Source organism: Natator depressus, chromosome 23 (assembly GCF_965152275.1).
Source record: "Natator depressus isolate rNatDep1 chromosome 23, rNatDep2.hap1, whole genome shotgun sequence".
In the NCBI taxonomy this organism is placed as follows: domain Eukaryota; kingdom Metazoa; phylum Chordata; order Testudines; family Cheloniidae; genus Natator; species Natator depressus.
In genome coordinates, this window is record NC_134256.1 from 12048652 (window position 1) to 12062593 (window position 13942).

The 13942-nt window shown below is 43.5% G+C and overlaps 1 protein-coding gene across 1 annotated transcript; it reads right to left on the reverse strand.

The window, feature by feature from the left end:
- Positions 1-975: 975 nt before the first annotated feature.
- LOC141976810 (butyrophilin subfamily 1 member A1-like) lies at positions 976-5145 on the reverse strand. The gene is made up of 3 exons (XM_074937973.1): positions 5097-5145; positions 3944-3970; positions 976-1499 (listed from the first exon to the last, which is right to left on the reverse strand). The coding sequence occupies exons 1-3, from the start codon at positions 5110-5112 to the stop codon at positions 976-978; spliced, it is 567 nt and encodes a 188-aa protein (XP_074794074.1). The 5' UTR covers positions 5113-5145.
- Between the last annotated feature and the right edge of the window lie 8797 nt (positions 5146-13942).

The following is a 13942-nucleotide window of genomic DNA, read 5'->3' on the forward strand; positions in this document are numbered from 1 at the left end:
ACCTGCATGAAAACCTACTAAGCTTACTTTCACCAGCTTAGGTTAAAACTTCCCCAAGGTACAAATTAATTTTACCCTTTGCCCTTGGAATTTCCACTGCCACCACCAAACTTTAACTGGGTTTACTGGGAAACGTAGTTTGGACACGTCTTTCCCCCCAAAATCCTCCCAACCCTTGCACCCCACTTCCTGGGGAAGGTTTGGTAAAAATCCTCACCAATTTGCATAGGTGACCACAGACCCAAACCTTTGGATCTTAGAACAATGAAAAAGCATTCAGTTTTCTTACAAGAAGACTTTTAATAGAAGTAAAGGAATCACCTCTGTAAAATCAGGATGGTAGATACCTTACAGGGGAATTAGATTCAAAACATAGAGAATCCCTCTAGGCAAAACCTTAAGTTACAAAAAAGACACACAGACAGGAATAGTCATTCTATTCAGCACAGTTCTTTTCTCAGCCATTTAAAGAAATCATAATCTAACACATACCTAGCTAGATTACTTACTAAAAGTTCTAAGACTCCATTCCTGTTCTGTCCCCGGCACAAGCAGCATACAGACAGACCCAGACCCTTTGTTTTTCTCCCTCCTCCCAGCTTTTGAAAGTATCTTGTCTCCTCATTGGTCATTTTGGTCAGGTGCCAGCGAGGTTACCTTTAGCTTCTTAACCCTTTACAGGTAAGAGGATTTTTCCTCTGGCCAGGAGGAATTTTAAAGGGGTTTACCCTTCCCTTTATATTTATGACAGCCCCAGAAACACTGTGATTTTAATGGGCTAGTCAAATATTGTATTGGACAAAAGTCACAAGCAAAAAACCAATAGGAAATGAAAACATTTTATTGCAAAACATGTAATGAAGACAGCATGACAAGGTACATAAAAAAACCAAAACATTTTTTACATCAAAATACATTCATAAAAACCTTGATTTCAGTTACTTCAGTATAAAATCAGCATCAGTTATGTTATGTTTATTCCTCTTTAATTGAACAAATTCTCATTGTTGTTTCTTTGTGTGAATTTTTAAAGAGTGGATAAACATCTCCTGAGAATGAACAATTGTTAAATGTGAACAACACAGACATATCAGTTACATTGAAAAAAGTCACCAACATGTCTTTGTAACTGAGGTAAACTCCAATTTTCTTGGGCTTTTTTCGCACCATGACCCGGGTCCATGGGTCTGTTTTTGCCCAGTAATCTCTCCCACTCAGACCAAGTGCCCAGAACCCCTCTTTAGGGGACAGGGAAAGTTTTCCTTTTCTCTGTATGGATTTTCTAGCCACTCCCAGGTCCCAGTCAGTGCTGCTCCCGACATCCACCTCCCAGTAGTGCTTTCCAGAGGAGAATCCTTCAGAGCCCAACACACAGACGGTTGAATCAAACCTCTCTGGATTTGGTGGAACTTTTTGAGGTTGGGCTTCATGTTTCACACTCTTATTGTCAGCAATGGACAGGTTGGGGTGGGCAGTTCCTGCATCAGGTGTGATGTCATCTACAGGAAGAGAGTTTTCTTTTTGAAAACCACTCCTATAATGCCAGTATAAACTGGAATAGGAAGGAAATATATGTGCATTCTCCTGCCACCTCTCCTCATGCAAAGCTCCTGCCACCATGTGCATTCTCCTGCCACCTCTCCTCATGCAAAGCTCCCACTGATTTCAATGGGAGTTTTGCCTGAGTAAGGACTGCAGGACTTGACCAGTGCTGCACACTTGACAATTCAATGTTGTATTGAACTACTTTGGAAATGAGACTTGCTTGGTATTTACACAAAAATAAAAGTGACCCTGAACTGTTTATCACATTAGTACTCAAACTGGGCAAGATTCTGAGCTCAGTTACACAAGTGTGAATCCAGAGGAACTTCACTTAATAATGGCCAGCAAAGTACACTATCACCAATATAATTGAGAGCTGAATCGGGCCCACTATGTGTCTAGCATTATGGGATGTTTTGTGTGTGAAGAATGGCAAAAATATGTTTCCTATGACAGCTAACTATGATGAGAAGTTCATCATGAAACACAGAACTGGATTGGTAAGAACTCAAACACTGGTCATGTCAACATACCCCTATTACTATCATTGTAAATAAATAAGATGCACAAACATAATAACACATTATAATTACTCATTAAAATATTTTTTTACCTAGCAATTAGACCTGGAATCAGGACCCCTAGGTTCTGTTCCCAGCTCTGCTGCTGTGTGACATTGATCAGGTTACATAAGCTCTCTGATAGCTGGTTTACTCCACAAAAAGAAAAGGAGTACTTGTGGCACCTTAGAGACTAACAAATTTATTTGAGCATAAGCTTTTGTGAGCTACAGCTCACTTCATTGGATGCAACTCCACAGTAAGCTCAATATGGTGCCAACCTCATCAGGTGCTAGAAGGTGTTTTATCATTGTTTGTAAAGAGTTCTGAGATGGTCAGCAGAAAACTGCTGTAACATGCAAATTATTATCTGCACTATCTTCATTGTCAGATCACCATCACTGTGTCCTTCATCATCCCTGCATCATTTTAATGTTCTCTAATTATAATTATTGTAATCAGCACCATCAACATCAGTCTCCTTTATCACCAGAGTAACGGTCCCACCACTGTCTTTATCACTAGCAAATGCCTCATAAACCTCGTTGACTCTCTCCTGACCAGGCCTTTCACCACTGCAGTCCCCATCGTGGTCTCACCACCACTGCATTATGATTCTCATCACAGTCACCGTCCCTGCCACTACATCATCTCTGCTTTCACTGTGGCCCAAATTACGATGGCCTCCTTGGGAACTTCTGAATACCCCACTCCAAGTAATCACTAAGGCCCAGCTCCTCAAAGGTAACTCCCATTGGCATCATTACTTTGAAGGAGCTGGGCTGAAGTGACTTAGGATTACAGGTCTGTCAGAGGGTAGCTGGCCCAGCCTTCCCCTGACAAGCTCCACAAGGGGGCATAAGGCAGCTTAAGTTCACCTGGGAGTAGTTGTCTTACTGAGTTACTGGGGGAGTTAATTAGGTAGGGTAGCACCAGGGATTATTTAAGGTTACAGAGCTCAGTGAGAGGGGGAGCTCCTGGGGGAAAAGGCAGCAGCCAGACATGCAGAAGAACTGCAGAGAAAGGACCCCTCCAGCACACTGGGGAGAAGCTGCCTAAGAAGCCAACACGCCGAAGAGAGAGAAGCAGAGCAAGAAGTGGGGGAAGCCTCCAGAGCAGGAGAGGTAGGTGGCAGCTCAGGAAGCCACAAGAGACAGAGAAGGACTGGTTCTGGCTGTTCCTGACAAGGGAACCCAGTGGAGTGAGTGGGTCCAGGTCCCCCTACCGACTGCAGGCAAGAAATGTGGAGAAGGTGGGTCTAAAACATGGAGATTTAGGGCTATCTAGCCTCACTAGAGCCAAGGAACTTCCAACTCCCCATTATCCTGAAGGGGACTGAGACTATTAAGGGCCCAGCCAAAGGTCTAGAAAATGAACTGGATCAATACAGAATTGAGGGTGGAGGCATAAAGTGGATGGAGTCAGGTGGTGTATCTCTCCATCCTGCCACAGTGGGGTGCTAATAGATATAGGCCCATATTAGAAGGCCCCATTGAGTGGCAATGTGATCTGTGCTCTGAAATCACCCAGATGTTTTTGAAAATCACACTGTCAGGCTGAGTCTGATCTCACTGTTGTAATTCAGGGGTAATTCCATACAAGTCAATAGAGTTGTTGTGAAATTGGTGTAAATCAGGTGAGGATCAGGCCTTGAAATCAGTTTGGGAGCTAGAAAGTAAAGCCCTTAGGAGCTGTGTTTCCAATAAGAACAGTTTGTGTTTCTAGTTTGATTATAGTATCAAACAAAATGATTTATTTCATATTGGGATAGATTCTAATGCATTGAGGTTCTTATGCTGCATCTAGTACCATAGTATTAGCACCTCTATCCATGTTACCTGAATTGTTCCGAGCCCTTCTCCATTCTGAAATGAAAGTAAGAAAACAACAGACATTGAATTAAGAGAGGCATTGACTGTGGATTTCCTCCCTCCAGCAGCAGGGAAGTTCCAGACTGAGGGCAAGTGATGATGCCAGACACAGTAGGGGGTGATTCCTTTTGCAGGAGTTCATATATAAAGAAATGGCACTTGAATGGTCATTCTCTCGCTCTCTCTCTCACTCTCTCTCTCTCTCTGTCACACACACGTGGGCTGTTCTGAGCTAAGATTAGAAACCAGGGCAGGAGTCCTGCTCTGGCTGAGATCTGCTCTCTCTGTCTTGCACCTCCAGCCAATGAGTCACCTCACCATGTTACCTGCTCTTCTTGGCTTTGATCTGTTTCTAACTCCCTCTTACACATCCCCCCTCACTCAAACAGAAAATGAACCTTCCCATCCACACATACAATGTTTCCAACCACCAGAGGCTGTATTCACAGCAGTCCAGCTCCTACTAGGCAGGACATAGAAGGACAATTCCCTCCAATGTGTGTCTACATTGCAGCTGGGAGGTGGAATACCCAGCATGGGTAGACATATATGTGCCAGCTCTGTTTGAGCTAGTGCACTAAAAATAAGAGAGTGACCACGCTGGCTTAGGTTAACCACGTGAATACAATTCCACCTGGCCCCTGGGTACATATTCAGGCAGCTAGTCTGAGCTACTATTTGTCTCACTGAACTTACACTGCTATTTTTAGCATGCTAGCTCGAGCAGAGTTGGCAGGTTTCTGTCTACTTGCACTGGGAATTACACACCCTAGCTGCTGTGCAGACATATTCTAAATCAGTGACACTCCAGCGGTGGCTACTAAGGTGTTTTGGACCCTGTATGTGGCTGTCAAGTAGTCAGGGGGTCAGTCCCACCCCACAGGTTCAGACAGACCACATCTCCCATACTGCCTGGTATTGTGAGAAGTGTCGGGAGCTGCAATATGTCTGCCTGGAGCTGCTGTACTCCATGGGGAAGAACATGGACTGTCAGGATTCCCTTCTCCAACAAAAGCAGCCAGGGAGATGGAGGAGAGACAGGAGAAATGGCCCCTCTCTCCAAATATCCAAGCAACAGGACTGGGGACACCAGCAAGGGTGTACATAGGTCTTCACTCACCTAATTCCTTCTTCATTTTGTCTGGAAAAAATAACAATTATTACAGCCTTTTAAACTCTTGTTCACTGTTTTCCTTGGTACCATGCATCAAAGATTACCCAGTAAATTAATTAAATTGTGCAAAATCCATGATGACTTAAATTAAAAAAGAGCTAGAGAAATTGATAGCCAGATAGCTGGAAGAATTTATTGTGATGATGGTTTATGGTTTGGATGATTAATTTTACAGATATTTACGTGGAATGGGGAAAAGTGTGGAGTTCAAGGGGCTTTGAGACCTAGGTAAGGGACTGCAGCTATGAAGAGCTGGTTGAGCCCTTCTTCCACAAAGAGGGAGAGGAATCTTGGATGCTCTGCAGAGGATATGGGTGCCCCATTTTGGGGGGGGGGGGGGGCTCTGTCCTCTCCATATCTCTGTGCTGAAGATAGTGTCTGTTTAATCACCAGTATCAAGGATATTGGTGGCATCCACGTTGGGCTCAATTGAAGAAGCTGAAGGGCCTGGAATAGCAGATGATATCGATAGTCCCGCTGACTCCTGAGGTAGTGGTGAGGTTGGCATGGACAAACAAAACAAGTCCATTGCTACCATGTAGACCTGCAGGGTTGAAGGCACCAAAAGAGGCATTACCACACCTGTGTCTGTAGGTACTGGATTCGACAGCCATTCCCCAGATGGATCCAGAGTCAACAGTATGATACCGTAAAACTTACACCCCAGTACCAGGGTGACAGGCCAATTGCCTGGTACAACCCCGGGTACCTGGGTACAACCCTGGGTACCATGCAAACATCTCAAGGCCGTCTTTGAGGACGAAGATGATGAATCCCCCCTTTCCTCCAATCTTAAGAATCCCCTTTCCAGGTGGTTCCTGAGACAGAACAACCTCCCTTTTCAAGGGAAAATCAGAGTCCCAGGGTCTGTCATCTGCCACTTCAGAGGTGGAAGGCAGCTGAGGGTGGTTAGACCCAGAGGCTGTGGAGGGTCCTGATGCCAGCGCAGGCCTCATGGCTCGCTCCACCAACTGCTGCTCCAGATAAGGTCTTCTTGTGATCTGTGTTCTCTTTTTAAAAGAGTAACTCTCTGTAATGTGACTCACTCCTGGGCAGAGCAAACAGTGAGTGTGTGTGTCACGACTGCGGATAGAGACCCCACATGACAGGCAATGCTGAAGCCCAGAGGACAGTGCATAACCCTTGTTGGGCACCACAAACCACTAAAAACAGCTAACTATAAAAATGACACTAAATCTAAATTAGATTGAAAGTTCTACCTCGGACAACTATTAAACACTATTTACAAAGTGAAAAGCTCAGCAACACAGCGTGATGCAGAGAAACAGTGTGAAGAGAAAATGCGCATAAGGAGCTCCAACAAAGGCCACTGGCGTTAGGAAGGAACTGAGGGGGGTCAGGGCACTGCTGCCCTTATATAGGCTCTGAACAGGCCAAAAGGAGGTGTTGAGCACATGTGCTGCCCTGACAGATACTGCTAGGGGGAAAATCTTCAGCCCAGTGTGCTTGGCACAAACACACCTGAGTGGAATACATGTCTGTAACCACCCCAAACAGAACTAATAGTTAAAAAACTAAAGATTCTCTGACCAGGATTGTGTTTTATGTGGACTCTTTCTTGGGGTGAAGGGGAGAATGGCACATAATCCTCACACATACCCAGCCCAGCCCCCGGCTCTTTCTTTCTGTATATACAGATCCGTGGATCTGAAGAAGGAGTTTTGAGTACCAAGAAAAGGGGCAACAGAACAGAAAACATGCTTATACCTCCTACCATATGCGGGAAGAGGACACAATTCCCCCCCCCCCACACACGCACACTTTGGTTCTGGAACAGCAGACCCTATAAAACACTCTTAGGAGCGAGAGGGTCTTAAAACGTTTCACAAAATAAATTGCACCAGTTTCCAAGCTATAGTGTTTGAGAGGACACCTACCAGTGGAAAATACTGTACAGCTCTGAATATCAACAGCAAAACTTACCCACCTGTCTCCCATTGCAAAAGCAGAAAGATCCTGATTAGAGCTGGTTGGAGAGACCTGGAGCCATGGATCCTGGGCTTCCCATGGCTTAGTCCCACAAGCATTGAAGCTCATGGCAAGCACCTTTTGACTTCAGTGGGATCAAGGCTGAGTCCAGAGTGTCTGTTTATCGAAAACACCACTCTGGAGCTCATCATCTTCAGACTGAAACATATGAACCATTGCTCTGACCTGTGTATTTCCTCAGTTAAAAAAGGAAAACCAAACGATCTATTCAAAACTAATAGCCAAATAGGCAAGATGTCACAGCTAGGGAGAAAGACAAAGCAACTTTGATATGTTTACTATTAGTTTGATATGTTTACTATTAGTTTGATATGTTAGTTTGATATGATATTACTATTAGTTTGATATATTTACTATTAGAAATTCAGAATGCATGGAGATGAGCACAGAATAAATGGGAGAGAAATCAGAGTAATTAGAAAAATATTCTGACTCAGCTTCATCTAATACAAATGAACCAGATTTCATTCACAAGGCTTCGTAATGACAGTTCACTTAAAATTCATATTGATTTCAATGGAAAGTTAGAGTTATGGAAACAGACACCACTCACTGAGGTATAGATATAAAAACTGTCCCTATAAGAGACAGAGACTGAGAACATGGTTTAGTTAGAGCTCGGCAGAAATCAGAATTTCCATGATTGTAAAATTAGTTTTTTACATCTGAAAAGAATGAAAACAAAGAATTTTAAAATGTCCTCCAAAATGTTCAGGTCAACCAAACATTCTGTTTAGATGAAATTGAAACATTTTGTTCTGATTTTGAAATTTTCAATATAAACAAAATGTTGAAATGAAAAAAAATCAAAAATTTCCATTTCAATGCTGTCAAAAAAAGGAAAGTTTTGAAATGCTTCATTTTTATTTCCCCACAAATATTTTTTAAACAGACATGTAAGATGTAGACAATTGTGATAGGAGCTATCTATGTGTAGAAGGAGGTCTCTGTCATCTCCATTGCAGGTCATAGTGTCGTTGAGGTGGGAGGAAAGCCAGAGGTCAAGATCTCGGGGTAGGGTGGTATCTAGCTGGTTTCTCTCTGTGCTATATATAAATGCTGAGTCATTTCAACGTTGCTTTTGAATCGTTTAGGGAATGGAGGGATTCATCAGTCTGCTTGGCGACTAGTTTGGCGCTTTGAATGGGAGATCCACTACTGTGGCTTGCACTTCCTTCAGGAATCCCAACAGGTGTAGCCATGAAGCCCATCTCATGACCACTGATGTTGCTATGGACAAAGCAGCTGTGTCAGACACATCCAAGGATGACCATAGTGCCATCCATGCCAGTAGTTGACGCTCTGCTATGATTGCCTGGAACTGTTCCTTTTTGTCCTCCAGAATGTATTCAATAAATTTGATTAACTTAGAGGATTGTGAGACTGTACTTTGACATAAGCACCTCATAATATGAAATTCTGAATTGTAGAGTTGTCTATGAGTACACCTTATATCCAAACAGATCTATCCTCTTCCAGTCTTTATCACAGGGGGTCATCTTGGAGTGATATTGTCACCCCCTTTCATTCACCGCATTGACCACCAGAGAGTTTGGTGTGGGATGTGAAAGAAGTCCATGTCCTTTGAGGGGACATAATACTTTTTTCTCAATCCTTTTACATATGGGAGGTATAATGGATGCCAAACCACTTTGGCTGGATTTAATAGGGCCTCATTGATAGGAACTGTGATCTTGGCAGATGTAGAGGTCTGCAATATGTCTAGTAACTTGTGTTGTGATTCTCCCACTTCCTCCAATTTGATCTGGAGAGAATCTGCTATCCGTCTGAACAGTTCTTAAAATTGTTTGAAGTCATCAGCAGATGTTGGGAGTGGAGGGGGCTGGCATGACTGCCTCATCCATGAAGATTATTGAAGTTTTTAAGGTCAGGCTTGACAAAGCCCTGCCTGGAATGATTTAGTTGTGGATTGGTCCTGCTTTGAGCAGGGGGTTGGATTAGATGACCTCCTGAGGTCCCTTCCAACCCTGATATTCTTCTATGATTCTATGATTATGGGATGTTGGTTAGAGGAGAAGCTTCCTCCTCTAGTCTCTCTTCCTGCTCCTCAAATGGTTCTCCTTCAGGAAGTCTGGATGCAGAGGAAGATGGGGAGTGTCTGGGTCTCTCCCTCTGACTATCCAGACTGCCAATCTCCCTATCTCATGCCTTTGTTGGCACCTATCTAATGCCACATGACCAGACCCTCTCAGTTCCTTCTTACCACCTGGTCCATAGATTGAACTCTGAGGTAGAGAGGAGGAGGATGGGTAGTGGAGAACTCACAGGGACACCATTTCAAAGACCCTCAGTTACTGCACAGAATGAGTAAACTTCTCTTCTTCTTTGTGGAGTGTCCCTGTCGGTTCTCCACTTCAGGTGACTGTCAAGCAGTGTTGCTCTGTGGACAGAAGGGGCTTCAGAGTTGTGTGCGTAATTGACGATAATACAGTCCGTCCTACCAATGCATCAAATCTTGAGTTGTATCTATCATATGGTGTTTTGTAAACATGTGTGCAGATGCCCAGGTGGCTACTTTACCTGTCCTTGATTGGTACCTTGTTGAGAAAAGCTACTGAGGTGGATAATAGCCTAGTGGAGTGGGATCCGATCCCCAGTGGAGGTTGTATATCATCCTGTTGATAGCAAAACATGGATGCATCCAGAAATCCATTTACACAGTCTCTGCTTGGAAACTGAGGAACGTTTAGATCATTCTGAAGTTGAAATAAAAAGTGTTGGTGACTATGTGAAGGTCTTGGTTCTCTCAAGGAAGCACACTAATGCTCATCTGATGTCCAGAGTGTTTAGTGTTTAGTCTTGTTTGCTCCCATGAGGTTTAGGGAAGAACGAGGGAAGATGGATTGGTTGGCTCAAGAGGAACGAAGAGGATATTTTGGGTAAAACTTTAGGTTGAGGCCAAATATTTGCTCCTTATGTGCTTACTTATAGAGTATATTTTCTAATCCTTTCATCATTTTACTGCTTCTTCACTGAAACCTCTCCAATTTATCAACTTCCTTCTTCAGCTGGGGACATCAGACCTGGACACAGTATTCCAGCAGCACAGCCAAATACAGAGCTAATATAACCTTCATAGTCCTACTTAAGATCATCCCCATACCCTCTGGCCCAGTGTCTAGCCAACCCATTACTACTGAAGGGGTTTTGTGAGGTCTGAGGAAAAGGGTACAGCACTGCTGATACAGAAACTCACCAATTTCCTCTTGCAGTTTGTCTGCAAAAGAAAAAGGAGGAGAAGAAAACAGTTCAGTGTATGTCCATGGAGTTACAAATAGAAGATAATGAATGAGATTCTTTGTTTCTTGATTAGCATAAGTATTGGCTACAGGTAGTGAGTTAGCTATTCAATCCGTGGGCTAGTCCCATTCCCATCCCCCTAGAGAGTAGATAGACAAGATTCTATTCTTGCTTTAATAAATTAAAGATGAAGCTTCATGGCAACAACTAATTAGCAAAAGAGGTGAATACGACACATGATGCTGCTCTGCTAATATGGGATCTGCTATGAAATGAGCATTAACACCATTTATATTATGAGCTACATTCCATTTCCATTTTAATGCAGAGCCCTTTCAATTTGTACATTGCCTTTCATACTGTGTCTCTTTGTAGGAGTATCATGGTTCTTGGAGAATACAAAACAATAGTGGGTGAGTCTATTTAAATGTCAACCATGTATGAGCAGCACTGCTCACAACCAACAAATGCTGTTGACAAAACAAGCCAAGTAATCTGCTCTATCCAAAACAGGAAAAAGGGAGGAGATCTAATAATAAATCAATGATTTTTGTTTCATTTTACAGTACACCTACACAACAGTAGAGCAGCACACAGAAGAAAAAGGACACAGACTTACTTATTCTCTTTTCCAAGTCTCCTAAGAAAGAAACAAATGTTTAATGATAATGACAGCAGCTTTTGCCATAATATGACCAAACAGTTAAAATATTGAAAGCTATATTGTCTTTATTGGAGAATAGCTGTGAGGGAGCAGGTGACACAATAAGCAACATAGTGTCTAAGGCCAGAAGGAAGCACTGTCATCATCTATAACATGGGGCAGAGAACTTCTCCCAAATAATTTATGTTTGCATTACAGCAGATCTTTTAGAAAAAAAGCATACCATCTTGATTTCAAAAATTTCTAGTGATGGAGGGAAGCAACTCCCAGTTAACAGCGCAGATGCTACGGGAAGCTTTGAATGTTAGAGCGTTCAGTTGGACTCCATGTTCAATGGGAAGCAAGTCTTTATTATGTTCCTACTTTGACTTTAGGGAGGTATAAGCCTTTGAGTCCAAGGCTACAGATTGAATAAACTATTGTGACGGACTCAGACCAGAAGGCAATAAAAGAGTAGTGGAAGGCAAAATATATAAGCCTTAGGATGAGCATGTCCCTGTTCCCTGGGTAGCCAAACAAAGGCTGCTCCAGGCCAATCAAAACATCTCATGCCAATTAAACCAGTTAAGGTTGTTAGGCTAATGCAGGCACCTGACTCCAATTAATCGGCAAAGGGTCAGTTAAGGCTGTTAGGCTAATGGAGACAGCTGGAACTAATCAAGGTCCTACTCATACTGCTTAAAAGCTCTCCTTCCAGTTCTCTCAAGAGAGCTCAGGTGAAAGGAGCCAGAGGAGAGGAAGCATTGCTGAATCCTGAGGTAAGGGTGAAGCTAGGAAAAGGGGACCATGGGGAAGTGGCCCAGGGAATCAAAACAGCTCCAGTGGTGAAGGGGAAGCCACCAACAGCTGCTACCATTAGGGTCCCTGGGTTGGAACCTGGAGTAGGGTGGGTCTGGGTCCCCCCCCCACACACACTCTACAGAGATCCCCTTGAGAGGGGAAGCAGACCTCGATCCAGGCAGGAGGCTGAACTGCGCCTACTGAGCTCTAAGGAGCAACAGAGACTGTGGGTATTCCACCTTCCCACCTCCCATACTGGCCTGTGATGAAAGTAGCTCAATAAGCTGTGACCTTTGCCACTACACTAAGAAAGAGAGGTCATATCGAGGGCCTTAGCAAGCTTCTGAAGCCACTGAATCCACCCGGAAGCGTGGGACCCACCAATGTAGGCTCGGAGCTTTGTCACACTATGTATTTGGCACATCAGTTTCAATGGGATTATGTAAGCAAACAAAGGTACTGCACATAACTGACAGTTTGGAGCCTGCTGATGTAGAATGCATAATTTCGGGAGCGGTACTGAGGTTTACAAATACAGGATATACTTCATACTTCTGGGAAATAAAAACAGGATGATACTGCTTAGAAATCCATGTTAACTCACCAATTTCTCTCTGCAGTTGCTCTGCAAAAGAATAAAATTTATCAGTCACCACTTGCAGTTTTTCTCTTTAGAATGTGAAAATGGACTTTACAGTTGGGTACCTGACTTACTAAGATCATGAATAGCATGACTTAGCTGTATTCATTATGGTTCATATTCAGTGAGCCAAATATTTTAGTCTAAATATTTATCTAACTGTGTAATTGATCATAGCCTGCTGTCTCTGCTGCTGTCAGCTCTACTTCATAGATTACCTCCCACTTCTTACAGTCCCTATAATCCATGCATGTGTGCAGTGTAACACTTCAAAATCTTCTGACAAAAACTTGACAGCACAGGCTACATTTCTGAATACCTGAAGATTAACTGAGCTGACCGAGTAAAACACAATTTAAGTTTCACATTTCCCTGCAGTGGCAGCTTTTTGCAGCTTGCACAAGAACCAGCCATCCACATCTTCAGATGAGCTACATCCATTCCTGAAGCTTTGGATATAGCTGAAGTAGCATGGGCAGCAATGAGGGTGGCATGGGTTAGACACCGTGAATATGTACCCAGAGGGTCCAGGTGGGTGTGTACTTGTGGAGACTAGACTATGCAGCCGCACCCATTGCCTGTGCTACTCCAGCTACAGAACTTTTTTGAGCATCCCAGATGGATAGGAGCTAGCATGAGTATGTCTACATGTCCTGGGAATCACCCAACTATCTCCAAGAGCAGGCACAGCCACTCTGTCAGAGATTTGACTATGGTTGATGGAAGAAGACAAGAAATCTTACCTGCTTCAGGAAACCCTTCTTTCCTTTCTAAATGAGGACAAGAAAGAGAGAATAATTTTCACTGATGAAATATGTAGTTCATTTTTGTCTTTAAGACACACACAAATATTGGACTAAGATCCTGCTTCCCAAGAAGTTCATGACAAACGTCTGTTGATGCCAATGAAAGCAGGACCCAATCCACAGGCTCTTTCTATTTCTGACATACTCTAGGGCTCTGCAGTGAGTCCATGCTGGTCCCCATTTCCTCTCAGAGTTCAGACACCCTCCCCTTGGCCACAGGATGCAGAGGAAACACCCAACTGAGAGGAAGCTGGAACTCCGAGAAGCTGTTTTTCCTCCATGGTAGGGGATGATCTGGCCCAGTGTTGCCAAAAATTCACATGGGAGAGAGGAGGATGTTAATAAAACCTAACAGAATTACAGCCTAGCTGTGGGGGATGGTGGTGGGATACAGAAATATTCAAGGCCAGGTTTTCTGTAGAATTCAGCATAAGATTTTTAGATGCTCAGCACCAACAACTGAGGCCTATTTTCTAAAATGTCTGAACCCAGCAGCAGCCACAGGGACACATGGCCAAAATTGAAAAGGGCTCAGCACCCAACAATCCTTTGTAAACCCAGGTACTGAGGAGAACTTTCCAAGGATCTCCTCTGGGTGCTCTATTTTCCAAGGATCTCCTATTTTTCCCTG